At 39.0% G+C, this 14,491-nt stretch overlaps 1 protein-coding gene across 2 annotated transcripts; it reads left to right on the forward strand.

Moving 5' to 3' along the window:
* On the forward strand, positions 1-10,845 carry LOC108413279 (microfibril-associated glycoprotein 4-like). Of its 2 annotated transcripts, XM_017685720.2 has the most exons (8): positions 1-100; positions 402-445; positions 3,861-3,998; positions 4,450-4,592; positions 6,140-6,328; positions 8,328-8,424; positions 8,637-8,804; positions 9,469-10,845. In XM_017685720.2, the coding sequence occupies exons 4-8, from the start codon at positions 4,587-4,589 to the stop codon at positions 9,729-9,731; spliced, it is 723 nt and encodes a 240-aa protein (XP_017541209.1). In that variant the 5' UTR covers positions 1-100; positions 402-445; positions 3,861-3,998; positions 4,450-4,586; the 3' UTR covers positions 9,732-10,845. The 2 variants fall into 2 exon arrangements, with proteins under 2 accessions (XP_017541209.1, XP_037399011.1); XM_037543114.1 differs by lacking the exons at positions 1-100; positions 402-445; positions 3,861-3,998; positions 4,450-4,592 and adding an exon at positions 4,779-4,847.
* The last annotated feature ends 3,646 nt before the right edge of the window (positions 10,846-14,491 follow it).

Raw genomic sequence — 14,491 nt, forward strand, 5'->3', positions numbered from 1 at the left:
GTTGTTATTTTGTGCCCTGTTTGTGTTTTGAGTCTGTGGACTCTTCTTTGGCTAACGTGTGTTGTGAATAGTGTAAAGTGATTATGGAAAGACAACTGGGGTAAGCGCCAATTTGTTTGTAGACTCCTTTTTTTTCTCCTGGTTGTAGGCTTTTTAGGGAGTCAGGGGAGGGTTATTTATTTTTGTTTGTTTGATTGATTTGGTTGAGGTTTAGGTAAGTTAGACTTGGGGTGGGAGTTAGTGTTGGGTTTTGTTTGGTATTTTGGCCTTTGCTTATCCCTGGAGAGACGGCAGATTGGTTGCTTTTTCTTTGCTGTTTCCCTGTGTGTTACTACTGGATCCCAAAGTTCAGTGAATAATGAAGTAATTAACATCCTTGTTTGTTACTGTTCCTACCAAAGATGCAGAGACCTCTGTTACTCCTGTTGACAGCTCTGAATGTGAGGTGGGTCAAGATTCCTGTTGCCTGTTATGAGTTATCCCTTCCTGTAAGAGTTACTGTCTGCTCAGGAATCTGATCCTTCTCTCTCTAAATGTCGATCTGCCTTGGTAGACCCAGCACAAGTTTGTGCATCTCCTGTTGTTTACTATTTGCATGACTGTGTATGAGAAATGAGAAAATGGGCACCATCTACAGGGTCAGCAGATTGGCAGAGTGTTTTTCAAGTTGTGGAACCAGAGCCATACAGGCCTTATGTGTTATCCCTAGCACATGATACTGTAACAGCTGGGCCAAAGAAGACCTAATTAGCATATCTGCAGCATTTCCTCTGGTCAGGACTTAAAATTGATGTGGTGAAATCATGCATGCCAGGTTGCTGGAAACCCAATCAGGGCATTCCTTTGCAAATCACTGCTAAATCTGCTGCTAGGACACTTATGTTGCTTGAAACTATTCAAACTGATCAGGGATGAAACTACTGCCAAGCTAGAGAGGTGCCCAAGTGCTACAACAGCTGAATGTTGAGCATTGAACCTCCTGGGTCTTTCACCCAGAATCTCAAGCAGCTCTTGAATGCTTCCACCAGACTTTAAAGACTCAGAAGGAGTGGGACGAAGCATTGCCTCTCCTAAGTAGTGTGCTATATGTAGTGGTTCAGATGTTCCTCTTCTCAGTGCAGTCCTCCATGAAGACACATTTTTGATAAATGAGCAGTGCAGTGAGAGTTTAGACCTCATGAAAAAGAACTGGTTCTATTGCCTCTGTCTGGTTCTGCTTTGCATGCTAAATTCTTTGGTCCTTATAAGATTAGTGTAGCCAGTGACAAGACTCGCAACATTAGCAAAAAATTGGGTGATGTCAATTATGGGTGATGTCCACTCCAGACCGTAAACGGCAGCATTGTGTATGTCACATCAATATGTTAAAAATCTATGTGACATGTGAAGAACCAATGTTCCCCAAGCCAGTTAACATGTACACTGCTAGCATTAAGCCCTCTTTGGTTACTGTGGTGCCTGAAAACAGAAGGTGTAGGTGCTGATGATGAATGTCCTCCTCTGTCTCTGTGTTTTGTCTGCCCATCTGCAGAGCTCTTAATTACTGCTCAAACTGGATTCATTTCTGTTTCATCTCCCTGAGAAGGTCTGTGCTGATTTGACGGCTCTGCTTCAGCAATATGCCAACCTGTTCACAGATGTGCCTTGACAAACGAATGTACTCAAACATGGCATAGATCTAGGTGTCAGTATCCTCATCAAGCAGAATTACTATGTGAGCCTGGAAAAGCATGCTATTATGCAGACTGAGGTGGAATACCTCATTAAGCATGGCTTAGCCTCTCTGAGTTCCAGCCTGTGGAGTTCTCCTGTTTCTTGGTTCCAAAACCTGATGGAACCTAGTGGACCATTAGCCTGAGATTATATGGCATGCCATCTGTAATCATTCAAGCATAATTAAAAGCTTAAAGAAAAGGCAACAGTGGACATCGTCTGCTCTTGTGCGTTTGGAATTTCCTTTGTGTCCACACAACAGTGTAAGTAAACACTGTTAGCCATGCTTAGCCTGCATGAAAATCTGCAGAACAGGTCGTACTACTACATTAAAAAATGGGTAACTCTTTACAATACTGTCTCATAGTTAATAAGTAACTAATCAGAAACCTTCTATTCACAGAAACCGGTATCCTCAGAAAAGGCTGGGGGTATCTGTCATGATTGGCCCCTCCCAGTCCGGTCCATGTACGTTTTGTTTTGGTTTAAGTCCTGCCCCTTGATTGTTTTCACCTGACCCTCGTTATCCCTGTGTATTTAAGCCCTGTGTTTGCCTCTTGTTTGCCGGTCTTTGTTTGATGTCTCGGTCTCTTTGCTGTGTTTATTCTGGTTTGTCATTTCTGCCCCCGATCTATGAGTGTTGGCTCCATGACCCTGGACTGTCTTGACTATAACCCTGGATTGTCCCTTAATAAATCTCGCTTATCTCAGCGTATGTGTCCACCTCCTCGCTCCGTTACAATCTCACCATGCTGTGCTGACTGGTGTCATGTGTTTTTGATCAAAAACCTTAAAAGGCAGGCATCTTTATGCATCTTTATATTTGGTAGTGGGAACCTTTGTCCTGCCTTCAAATTCACTTGGTTCTAAATATTACCAAGGGATTATGTAATTACTGTGTTAGATAATAAATGTGGTGTTGCTATTCTTCATTAGGAGCTAATGATGATCAGGAACAGTATTATAAAGTGAAACACATGGTAACTTATTAATGAACTAGGAGTAAATGATGATTTGGAACATTTATTATAAAGTGAAATACTTCAGAAATAAAAACCATTAAATAATGTACTTGAGTACAAAAAAAATACAGTAAATATGTTGTTTATTGAGTTTTATTTGTGAACAGCCCAAATTGTCATTGTTGGCTAGCTATGTCACTGAAAATAACACCCAAACAAAATGAAATCAAAATCTGTCATTACTACTGAAGGAGAAAGTCTGACAGCTGAGACTGATCACAGTGTGTTCTGCTAGAACATTAATTACATGTTACTTTTTCATGTCTGAGACAGTTTTACTGCCCATTAGCATAGTCACATCAGCTAAATGAACTAGCTCACTAGCATGCACTCAGAACATCAGCTGTAGATTTAGCTTTAAAAAGTACCAGCATATGCTCATAATTCTGAGGAAAAAAAAAACAGGATAAAACAGACATTGTACAAGAACAAACCTACTTAGATTGGATTAGTTAGTCAGCTAACTGTGTCTCTGCATTTGTGCTGACTCAATTGTGCTGGTTTGGGCTTTACTGAAATGTGAGTGCTTTCACAATAACAGACCAATGTAATTCTACAGTTAATGTAAGTTCATTTAGTTCAACAGAACACTAAAATGGTAGTGGTAGTAGTAGTAGTAGTTTTACTTTTACTTTATATTCTAATTCTAGTGGTGTTGGTGGCTTTTCTCTCAGGATTATGATGATCGCTTTGGTGTTGCCGGTTTGGTGAGTGCCTATGAGTTAAAAAAAAACAACAAAAACTTAAGGTTCATATTTAAATATAAACCAAAATATGTTCAACAATGATAATCGGATGTCTAAATGTGAGAAACGGGCCGGTCCAAATTGTTTGTGACAAACAAAACCTGAACTGTATCTATTCTGATTCGTCATTAGATCATGCTGATTTCTCTGATGAAAATGTGGCTTCAGAGTAGAACAGGCAAATTTAAAGCCGTCTTTACATGTGAACTGACGTATTTCGACACAAAGCCACTGGACTCTTAGACACTGACAAATGTGACATGCTCTGTTTTCATTGTCATAGAACGAGTCAGAAATAGTGCAAAAGCAGTGTGCAAAATTGGACAAATACTAGTGGTATTGTCAGTGCTGACTACTTTTGTTGCATCCTTTATAAGAGGACCTGCTTTGGAATGGGTGGCCTTCCAGTTTCTTTTGACCCTCTGCTCAAGAAGGAGGAAGAAAATCCTGAAGAACTTGTGAATCCCTACAACTTCAGCCCCTGAGATATGAAGGGAGCCACAGGTTGACGCGATTGGTGAGGATTCCAACACAGCATGCACTAATGCCAGCATCAATAGCAGCTCTTCCTGTCCTAAGTCGATATGCTCTTCCAGTGCCTTGCTCAGTCAGCCTCTGCCACTGAGCCCAGTGCTCCAGGCCTCGCCCCACTGAACCAGAACAAGAACAGCAAATATGTTTATATTGCTCGGGAAACGTTTTATCTTGAATTTTTAATCATGAACTTTAAATGTATTTTCAGTTTTAATTATTTAATCATTTATTTATTATTATTATTTAATGAGTGTATAAATTTTTGGGCTGCACCTTATACTGTTAAATTGTTTCATAGAAACATTTGTGTGTATGAAGTAGTTGAAGACCATCTAAATGAAAACTGTTGTGGGCTGCTGATAGAATTTGTACCTAAATTATCACAGGCATGTGAATTAGGTCAGTTTGTGTAAATGAAGTCTGCTTGTCTGTAGGAAAGAACAGGTGTGTAAACTCCCGTACACTATGTGCACGTACAGTCCTTTGATCAGTGACCTTCAAGTGCCTTATAAAAGTGCACAGATCACACCTCCAGAACAGTAAACTACACTCTTCATCAGGCATCGCTAAAATGAGGGTGAGTGCGGAAAATTACTTTTTCTTACTGTGTGTGATCACTGGTCCTCATGTCTTCTTAAAAGCATAAAAATTAATAAAACTCTAAGTGACTGTGTGATCTGAGGAAAACTACTGGGTGATTCACTCGAAAGAGGCCCCCAGTATTCGGCAATAACTCTCTCTAGGATGAAGCAATCTGAACAAAACATGCAATGTGCTCCTCAGTATATGAAGCTTCAAACAAGCCAGGATGCCCCTGTGTTTGAGCAATGAGGTAACGTGACATTTAACTTCTATAATGCATGCTGATATGTTCAGGAACATGCAGCTCTGAGTTGAAATGTGTGTGGCAGAAAATCGAGATCACTTGCAGCATCACGTAATGCAATCGATTACACACCCATCAAAGTATGTAGTGTATTTTTTGGGTAAGATTGGTTCATCGTAATGGGAGGTACAACAGAATATTCAGGGTCTCTTTTGTGAATCTCCCTGTATTTCTGATTATAATCACTAAACAAAAATCCATCTTTAGTTTGACACTTTCAGTGCAAGAATGAAAAACATAAAATCAGGTGTCTAAAATATCTTGTCTCTAACGCCGCTACCCCCCCCCCCCCCCCCCCCCCCCCCGCTGCTTCTGATCCTCTGTTTTCAGTCCAGTGTAAAGATGATAATTGTGAAATGGGTGATCATTTTGTTTATTCCATTTAAAATCAAAAAGAAAGTTGATTATCCAAAGATTGGGCGGCACGGTGGTGTGGGGAGGGCCTGGGTTCGATTCCCTGACCGGGGTCCTCTCTGTGTGGAGTTTGCATGTTCTCCCCGTGTCTGTGTGGGTTTCCTCCAGGTTCTCCGGTTTCCTCCCACAGTCCAAAGACATGCGGTCAGGCCAATTGGACTTGCTAAAAATAAGGTGTGAGTGTTTGTTTGTCTGTCTGCCCTGCGATGGACTGGCGATCTGTCCAGGGTGTATCCTGCCTTCCGCCCCATGACCGCTGGGATAGGCTCCAGCACCCCCCGCGACCCTGAGGGAGAACCAGCTTAGAAAATGGATGGATTATCCAAAGAATGTCAAACCTGAAGCCAACTTACTTTCAGTAACTGTGACCAGCTTACATGGTCATAGTTACTGAAAGGTCAAACCAAGCCTGTATGATGCGGTCTATTAAATGACATAAAACTAACCTATCATCTAAGTTAATCTGTATGTTTTGATAAAGTGTGACTAAACCATAACTCTTGTTGCAACAGCAGCTGTTTGGCTTCTCTGGGCAATCGCGCTCACTCCACACACCAATGGTGTGAAAGGACAAAACTAAAGACAAGACCTTTTTCTCATTTTTGTTTGATTTGCTGTTACACAAACAGACTCCAAAAGCTAAAATGATGATTTTGCATTTGGTTGTTTGCTCAAAAAGCCAAAATTCTATAAATTCTTTTAAATGAAAAACAAGACATTATTAAATGAACATATTGAGAGCCAACAAATGCTTTTTATGTGCTCATCTAACTAAGTAATAAGTTTACATATTAACCCAAGTTACATATTATGTGGGTGAACAGGCATTTGCTGCCCTGCTGTTCCTGCTCCCTGTTGCCGTCCACTCTCAGCTTTCACTGCCGCTGGACTGTGCAGACATCCGTAACCATGACAACAGACAGCTTAGCGGGGTGTACACCATCTTCCCCATCGGGTCCACATCAGCTGTTCGGGTGTACTGTGACATGGACACAGACAGAGGGGGTTGGACTGTAAGTACTGATCCAAATGATCCACTTTCCCTGTCCAGGTTCTGGCCACAAATGTGTTTTTATAGCCACTGATCTGAGGTTGAGCAAGATTTATATCACAATACCTACATTTGACGATGGTCATGCATTCATCCTAATGAGAAACTGTAGAACAGACTCGGTTTATATCACAATACCTACATTTAGAGCCGGTTATTCATTCAGTCTAATGAGAAACTGTAGAACGGACTCGGTTTATATCACAATACCTACATTTAGAGTCGGTTATTCATTCAGTCTAATGAGAAACTGTAGAACGGACTCGGTTTATATCACAATACCTACATTTAGAGTCGGTTATTCATTCAGCCTAATGAGAAACTGTAGAACGGACTCGGTTTATATCACAATACCTACATTTAGAGTCGGTTATTCATTCAGCCTAATGAGAAACTGTAGAACGGACTCGGTTTATATCACAATACCTACATTTAGAGTCGGTTATTCATTCAGCCTAATGAGAAACTGTAGAACGGACTCGGTTTATATCACAATACCTACATTTAGAGTCGGTTATTCATTCAGTCTAATGAGAAACTGTAGAACGGACTCGGTTTATATCACAATACCTACATTTAGAGTCGGTTATTCATTCAGCCTAATGAGAAACTGTAGAACAGACTCGGTTTATATCACAATACCTACATTTAGAGTCGGTTATTCATTCAGTCTAATGAGAAACTGTAGAACGGACTCGGTTTATATCACAATACCTACATTTAGAGTCGGTTATTCATTCAGTCTAACGAGAAACTGTAGAACGGACTCAGTTTATATCACAATACCTACATTTAGAGTCGGTTATTCATTCAGTCTAATGAGAAACTGTAGAACAGACTCAGTTTATATCACAATACCTACATTTAGAGTCGGTTATTCATTCAGTCTAATGAGAAACTGTAGAATGGACTCGGTTTATATCACAATACCTACATTTAGAGTCGGTTATTCATTCAGTCTAATGAGAAACTGTAGAACGGACTCAGTTTATATCACAATACCTACATTTAGAGTCGGTTATTCATTCAGTCTAATGAGAAACTGTAGAACGGACTCGGTTTATATCACAATACCTACATTTAGAGTCGGTTATTCATTCAGTCTAATGAGAAACTGTAGAATGGACTCGGTTTATATCACAATACCTACATTTAGAGTCGGTTATTCATTCAGTCTAATGAGAAACTGTAGAACGGACTCAGTTTATATCACAATACCTACATTTAGAGTCGGTTATTCATTCAGTCTAATGAGAAACTGTAGAACGGACTCGGTTTATATCACAATACCTACATTTAGAGTCGGTTATTCATTCAGTCTAATGAGAAACTGTAGAACGGACTCGGTTTATATCACAATACCTACATTTAGAGTCGGTTATTCATTCAGTCTAATGAGAAACTGTAGAACAGACTCGGTTTATATCACAATACCTACATTTAGAGTCGGTTATTCATTCAGTCTAATGAGAAACTGTAGAACGGACTCGGTTTATATCACAATACCTACATTTAGAGTCGGTTATTCATTCAGCCTAATGAGAAACTGTAGAATGGACTCGGTTTATATCACATTACCTACATTTAGAGTCGGTTATTCATTCAGCCTAATGAGAAACTGTAGAACAGACTCGGTTTATATCACAATACCTACATTTAGAGTCGGTTATTCATTCAGTCTAATGAGAAACTGTAGAATGGACTCGGTTTATATCACAATACCTACATTTAGAGTCGGTTATTCATTCAGTCTAATGAGAAACTGTAGAACGGACTCGGTTTATATCACAATACCTACATTTAGAGTCGGTTATTCATTCAGCCTAACGAGAAACTCTATCTATCTATCTATCTATCTATCTATCTATCTATCTATCTATCTATCTATCTATCTATCTATCTATCTATCTATCTATCTATCTATCTATCTATCTATCTATCTATCTATCTATCTATCTAAGATTTTTCAGAGGAGAATGGATGGCAGTGTGAATTTCTACAGAGGCTGGGATCAGTATAAGGCAGGATTTGGGTTTGCAGATGGAGAATATTGGCTGGGTGAGCTCTGAATGATGAACTGTTTGTGTTTTTTTTTTTTTTTTTTTTTTTTTTTTTTTTTTTTTTTTTTTTTTTTTTTTTGCGCTTACAAATTTACAAGTAATACATTTCTGTTCAAAACCCAAATGTGATTCAATAATAATTCATTATTAAAGTGGTAAAAATATAATTGACTCTGAACGATTGGCTGATATTAGTGTGCTGGTGTTCAGGGCTGGAGAGCCTCTTCCACCTGACGCTGAGGAAGAAATATGAGCTGAGGGTGGATATGGAGGACTGGGAAGGAGGGAGAGTGTTTGCTCTCTACTCCTCCTTCTCTGTGGATCCAGAGAGCTTTGGCTACTCTTTGTTTGTGAGCGGCTTCAATGATGGAGGAGCAGGTCAGTGCTGAATAATTCATAGTAGATACTGAATAATTAATAGTAAAATACTAAAATGAGTAATAGTTTGTAATAAGTATTTGATAGCAGAAAATAAACAATTGGTAGTAGTTACTTCATAATTGCCAGGAAATACTGAATTAGTAATATGTTAAATAATTAGATATTTACTGAATAATTATTTTTTAGTTAGTTAATAGTTAATATTTCAGGAAATACTGAATTAATAAGTTGACCGATAAGACTTTTATTGATCCCGGGGGGAAATATGGGTGTTAACAGCAACATGACATACAAAAACGATATAAGTAGACATTGTAAATAAAGGAACAGGAACTTAATATTGGTTTTTCAGAATGAGTAAGAGTATAAATAGCTATAAAATTACATGTATTTATATACAAAGAGTGCAAAATAATACTACTAATAACTTATATTAATTCATAGTAGCTACAGATGAATAACTGAATAATGAGGGTAGAGCTAAAGGGATTAAACCATTTTCTCCATGTAGAGGGTGTAGAAGGACGAGGCTGGTTACTATCATTAATAAATGGAATGCACCGTTGATTGTGAAGATTTCCCAGCATCCTCTGTGATCTGATATAAAGCTGGTGCGTTATCAGTGAGTCTTAGGAAGTGCTGAAAGTCCATCTTCCTGCAGGTGACTCTCTGAGTGGACACGGTGGACAGAAGTTCTCCACTTTTGATAAAGATCAGGATTCTTCTACGCGTAACTGTGCAAAAATCTATCGTGGGGCATTTTGGTACGGCAATTGCCACAGTGCAAATCCCAATGGTTTGTACCTGTGGGGAAGCGATGAGACTCATTATGCTACTGGAGTTGAGTGGTACTACTGGAAGGGTAATAATTACTCTCTCAAGACCATCAGCATGAAGATCAGACCTGTGTCCTCACACATTTAACCACAAATGTTCTCATAAACAGTTAAAGGAATAGTTTGATGAAAAAGTCTAATTTACACGATTTTCCACTTATTTTGTCCACGTTTTGCTTCTTTAGTTTACATCCTTAGCTGCTAGGCTTATGTTGCTAAGCAGAATTTGCTTCAAATTATGTTAAGTAAATTTGTTTAGCTAAACAGAATCCGGTAAAATTGCATTCACAGGCCTTATTTACACATTCAAGCTACAATTGGAACTACATTATCATCCGCATTACGTTCCAGTTTTCCAGTCCTACCTTCAAACTCTGGGAAGCTGGAGAGTAGGGCTAGCCAACCAGTCTGCAGATGCAGTGTTAGATGCATTTCTTTTTGTGAATTTACATTCTATTTGGGTAAATTTACAATAGTTATTAAAATATATAAAATGTATGGTTTATTCACATGCATGTAACCTTTTTTGTCAAATCTTTTCATTGCTATTGACACAAATTTAACAGTAATTTGACCATAAGAAAAGGAATTAGACTTTAGACTGACTTTCTTCTTTGAAAAGATTTTTAAAAATGTGACTGAAAGCTAAATTTAAGAAATATGTTTTCAAATGTTTCTTAAAAGTGAGCTTAACTGTCCGGTGAAAGGTGGTATTGAAATCCACGGTTCTGAAGTAGAATAACAGAAAGATGTCTTGAGCTGAGCCGGGTGCCTGGGGTCGTTATGTGGCTGTAGAATGAATTTCTTCTCAAACATTTTCCAAGTGGTTCTGCACGACTGTACTTCCTAATGTCAAAACATACACCAATTCTGGGTGTTGTTATATATCCCTAAACCTGCGGTTACTTACAGATCTACAGATCTCAAATTTAGACTCCACAGTCCCTAAAACCTTCCTCCTCATCTCAGATGTCCAGTTTTGGTGTCTTCCAAGTGGTTGCTAGGAGCCACATTTCCTCTTCAGCTTTTTGAGCTCCAGTTTTTCATTTATTTTTCTTTGGCCTTTTCCTTCCTCATGCAAGTAGATGATCTTACATGTAATAGAAATGTCTTCTGAATAATGAATAACTTGTACATAACTACGTAATGGCCATTTTCAGGGAAATAAAAAGAAATAATGAGTGGTCTCTGACTTATGCACAGCACTGTACGCCTGTAGGTGAATTGGGACAGTTTTTCTGAAGTGGGGAAGTGGGTTGTGTACCTTTCCATACAATTTTTGCATGTGCAGCCTCATAATAAATGACATATATTTGGCTTATAAAAGCACACAATCACCACAACTACACCCATCGCTCTTCAGACACTCTTCAACACAAAAAGGTGAAAAGTAACACGTTTTTTCTTATTGATTACTTGTATATATGAATGTGTATATAAGGAAATCTAACTTATTAAACAGAAATTGTGATGCAAATGACTTTAGACTGATCAAAGTAATGCATCAAAAGTGTCTAAAGGAAGATGTAATAATATTGCTAGAAAATAGTATTATTTTACATTCAGATTGTAGTTCAAACAAATACCAGCTTATTTTACATTCACACTGGATGAAATGATAAAATCTTAACTAAGCAGATGTAAAGAGATATCTGCTCTGCTTTTTCTGCAAAAAAACTAAGGTTAGGTCCCCGTCCCATACCTAATGTGTCTATAGATCAAGTTAATACTTGGTGCAGGGTGTATAGGTGTGGCCAGTCTTCATCATCAAGCAGCAGCAGCACTATGAGTCAGGGCGTGTGTATTTAAAGCTATACTGCTTACAGCTTGAATAAGCAAAGCTATAAGGGCTTCAACCTCAGGACCGTTCACAAAGCTAGATGACACAATGTACCAAAGCCAGTATGATCAGGACAAGCAGGTGCTCAAAGATGCAGTTAAAAATGAGAGGTCAGCTCAAGTCATGATTTAGTAACTGATTTCACGGCTTTTCTTGAGTTGACTCAGCTTGAGGACACCAGAGTTCACGCAACTCGTACTTCTTAAGCCAGGTCCACACTGTGTGATTTCAGCCGACTGAATTTCATGATCAGGCCGAATTTCAGCTTCATCAGCCATCGTTGGCCGTCGATGCCTGATTAACTGCTCAAATGAGCTCCGATTGAGCAGTCAGACTTTGCAATGAAAGAAAAGGAAAAAAAAAAGCAAAGCACTTGCATGTGTCCACCTACAGCAGTTTAGCCCCGCCCACTCACATTGAAGTTACAGTGTTCAAACCTGGACTGTTTTATGATTGAGGCACAACACAGGACAGCCAATCAGAACAGAGCTCGTTTAAATATATCCGTTTTGAGGAGCACACAAAAAAAGCAATATGGGGATTATGAGAAATATTGACTATATGTAGATTATTTCATGTTTTTGGCAATTTGCAATACGTATCAATATATTTAAATGTCTTTCCAAGCTAATGAAATGAGCGTAGACATGTGAAGAGGCGGGATTAACTGCTTTCAATCATGCCAACCTTATTTTTGATTGGCTGTGTGGAGCGCGAAACCCATTCAGACTGAAACTGGACCTGATCCCAGCTTGGCTTTGTCCTTGATTATGGCTGATCAGTTTGGGGAGAAACAGGTATATTTAAAAGAATGAGGAAAAAGCTTTATACACGCCTAATGGAAGAGAACGTCTGATCATACGACGCATCATCAAGCGTCAAACAACAGAAACCGCTTTTGCTTTCTTTCGTCTTGCATAGCTCAGGCCGCTGTCTACCGCAGGTGGAATGTCGGGAAAACTGGGGCGGAGTTAAACATTCCAGGCTCTGCCCCCCATTGTGATCTCAGTGTCACAAGGCGGGGTCTCTCTGCCTCTCTTTGTCTCTCTCATGAAAACTATGCCGTTTTCATGTCATTTCACCTTTTTTTGCTACTTCAAATTTATTTGCCTCATTGAAATGGAACCAAAACATACGCAATGCAGACAGAAGACTGCATTTAAACAGTAACATGCAAAAAATGCTCCAAATGAAAAGTACAACTTCCATTACATTGACTGAATGTTGTTTAACCTCTTAAACTCTGTGGAACCACCGGTGGTTCCAAACTGCATTTGGTCATGTTCTTCATAACGTTCATACTCCATAAGCTCCATTCAGAAGCTGGGCATCGTGTGAGGCTGTAGCTCTTCTCTCCAGTGTAATAGACGGTGATGTCATTTTAAACCCTTATAATAAAAGAAGCTGAACTCAGTTTCTTTTTCTACTGAAAGTCGTCCCGTTTTTCCCCAAATCTGGGCTCTAAACTATAAACAGACGGCGTCTCTTCAGTGATCTGCTCTGGAAACATCACTTTTAGAAAACAACACAAAGAACGGCGGAGATTTTTGGACTTTCAGCAGTAAATTGTGAGGATATAGTGATATGTAGATAATAAAGCACAGGTTCTGTTCATTTGAGGGGCTTTTACACCAATAAATAAATAAATACATAAATAAATAAAAATGTACATTTATTTCATGCAGTTACTGAATAATCAGCCTAACGATTTGGTCACAAAAAATTCAGATGGACAAACCAAAACCAAACCATACCGTGGAGAATAAGAGGTTAAAGGTGGAAAGCAAAATCTGTACCTTCAATAAATTTCAAAGTGGACTGTATCTAATTCTGACCTTAACTCAGCATTTCTTCTTCTAAAAGCAAATCTGGACAAGAACTCAGTGGAGATCAAGCGAGGTACATATTATCTGTACTGACTGTAGTGCTTGTTTCTGGCACAAATCCTTCTCCCAGTTTCTGAGGTTTTATCTGTATGTGTTGCAGATGTAAGTGAGTGCAGTGTTGAGAGTCTAGCCAAGTGCCCAGATGCTAATCTATGGGTGTGTCAGTGCATGTTGTGCTGGTCTGAGTAGACCTGTGAGGGTCCATGGGGCTCCTGACCACTGAAGAACAGGGTAACAGAGTATCAGAGAAACAGATGGACTACAGTCTGTAACTGTAGAACTACAGAGTGCAGCTATACAATAAGTGGAGCTGATAAAGTGGACAGTGAGCGTAGAAAGAAGGATAATGATATGGCTGATCAGTGTTTATTATCAGGCATATTTGTGTTTACTCACCATGATACAGTAATGCCGGAACAGCACCAGATTCATGCAGTTGCAACATATATACACAACAGTTTACACATACAGCGCTGTGTGAAAGTTTTAGGCATCTAAGCACATTTTTAACCAGTTGACCTCAGCAGTGAGTTTATCACAATATACATTAGAATAAAGTCGTATTCATAATTCAGATAAACAGAAAAACAATAAAAAGTAACAAGAATTTCTCGGGTCCATATTTTTCCTGGACACCTTCACAGCCGCCACAGAGACTCGTTAATATCATCAATTACATCATGAGCTCAATTTACTGAGCACTGATTGGTCAAACCAGGAGCTGCTTTTTAACTACTGGGCTTCCTTGAGGAGCGGCTTGGAGATGGGTAAACAAACACACCAACATCCAGAAAATCGCTGTTTATATATATATATATATATGTAACCCTCCTAAATTTAACTGTACACTAAGGGGTTAAATTCAGTGTTATAGTAGCACCTACTGCTCAGCCAGATGAGAATGAGTTGTATCCTAAGAAATATGATGAATCCTAAATGTGTGTAACTATAAAAAACCAGTCGGAAGGAGACTAAAGTTCATTTAGCCGCATAAGTGATGTTTTACGCTGATACAGGAGCTAACTGGTTCCGATTAGCATGTAGGCTAAGCTGGTTCCAATTAGCATGTAGGCTAACGCGGCTAAGCCTTTCTTTTGTGCTGTTTTCTGAGACGTACAAATG

Source organism: Pygocentrus nattereri, chromosome 12 (genome assembly GCF_015220715.1).
Source record: "Pygocentrus nattereri isolate fPygNat1 chromosome 12, fPygNat1.pri, whole genome shotgun sequence".
In the NCBI taxonomy this organism is placed as follows: domain Eukaryota; kingdom Metazoa; phylum Chordata; class Actinopteri; order Characiformes; family Serrasalmidae; genus Pygocentrus; species Pygocentrus nattereri.

Coding starts and splice junctions, on each gene's coding strand:
- LOC108413279 (XM_037543114.1), top strand. CDS start 4,824: ATGCCCCTGTGTTTGAGCAATGAG. Junction 6,329..8,327: donor CAGACAGAGGGGGTTGGACT/GTAAGTACTGAT, acceptor TATCTATCTAAG/ATTTTTCAGAGGAGAATGGA. Junction 8,425..8,636: donor AGATGGAGAATATTGGCTGG/GTGAGCTCTGAA, acceptor GCTGGTGTTCAG/GGCTGGAGAGCCTCTTCCAC.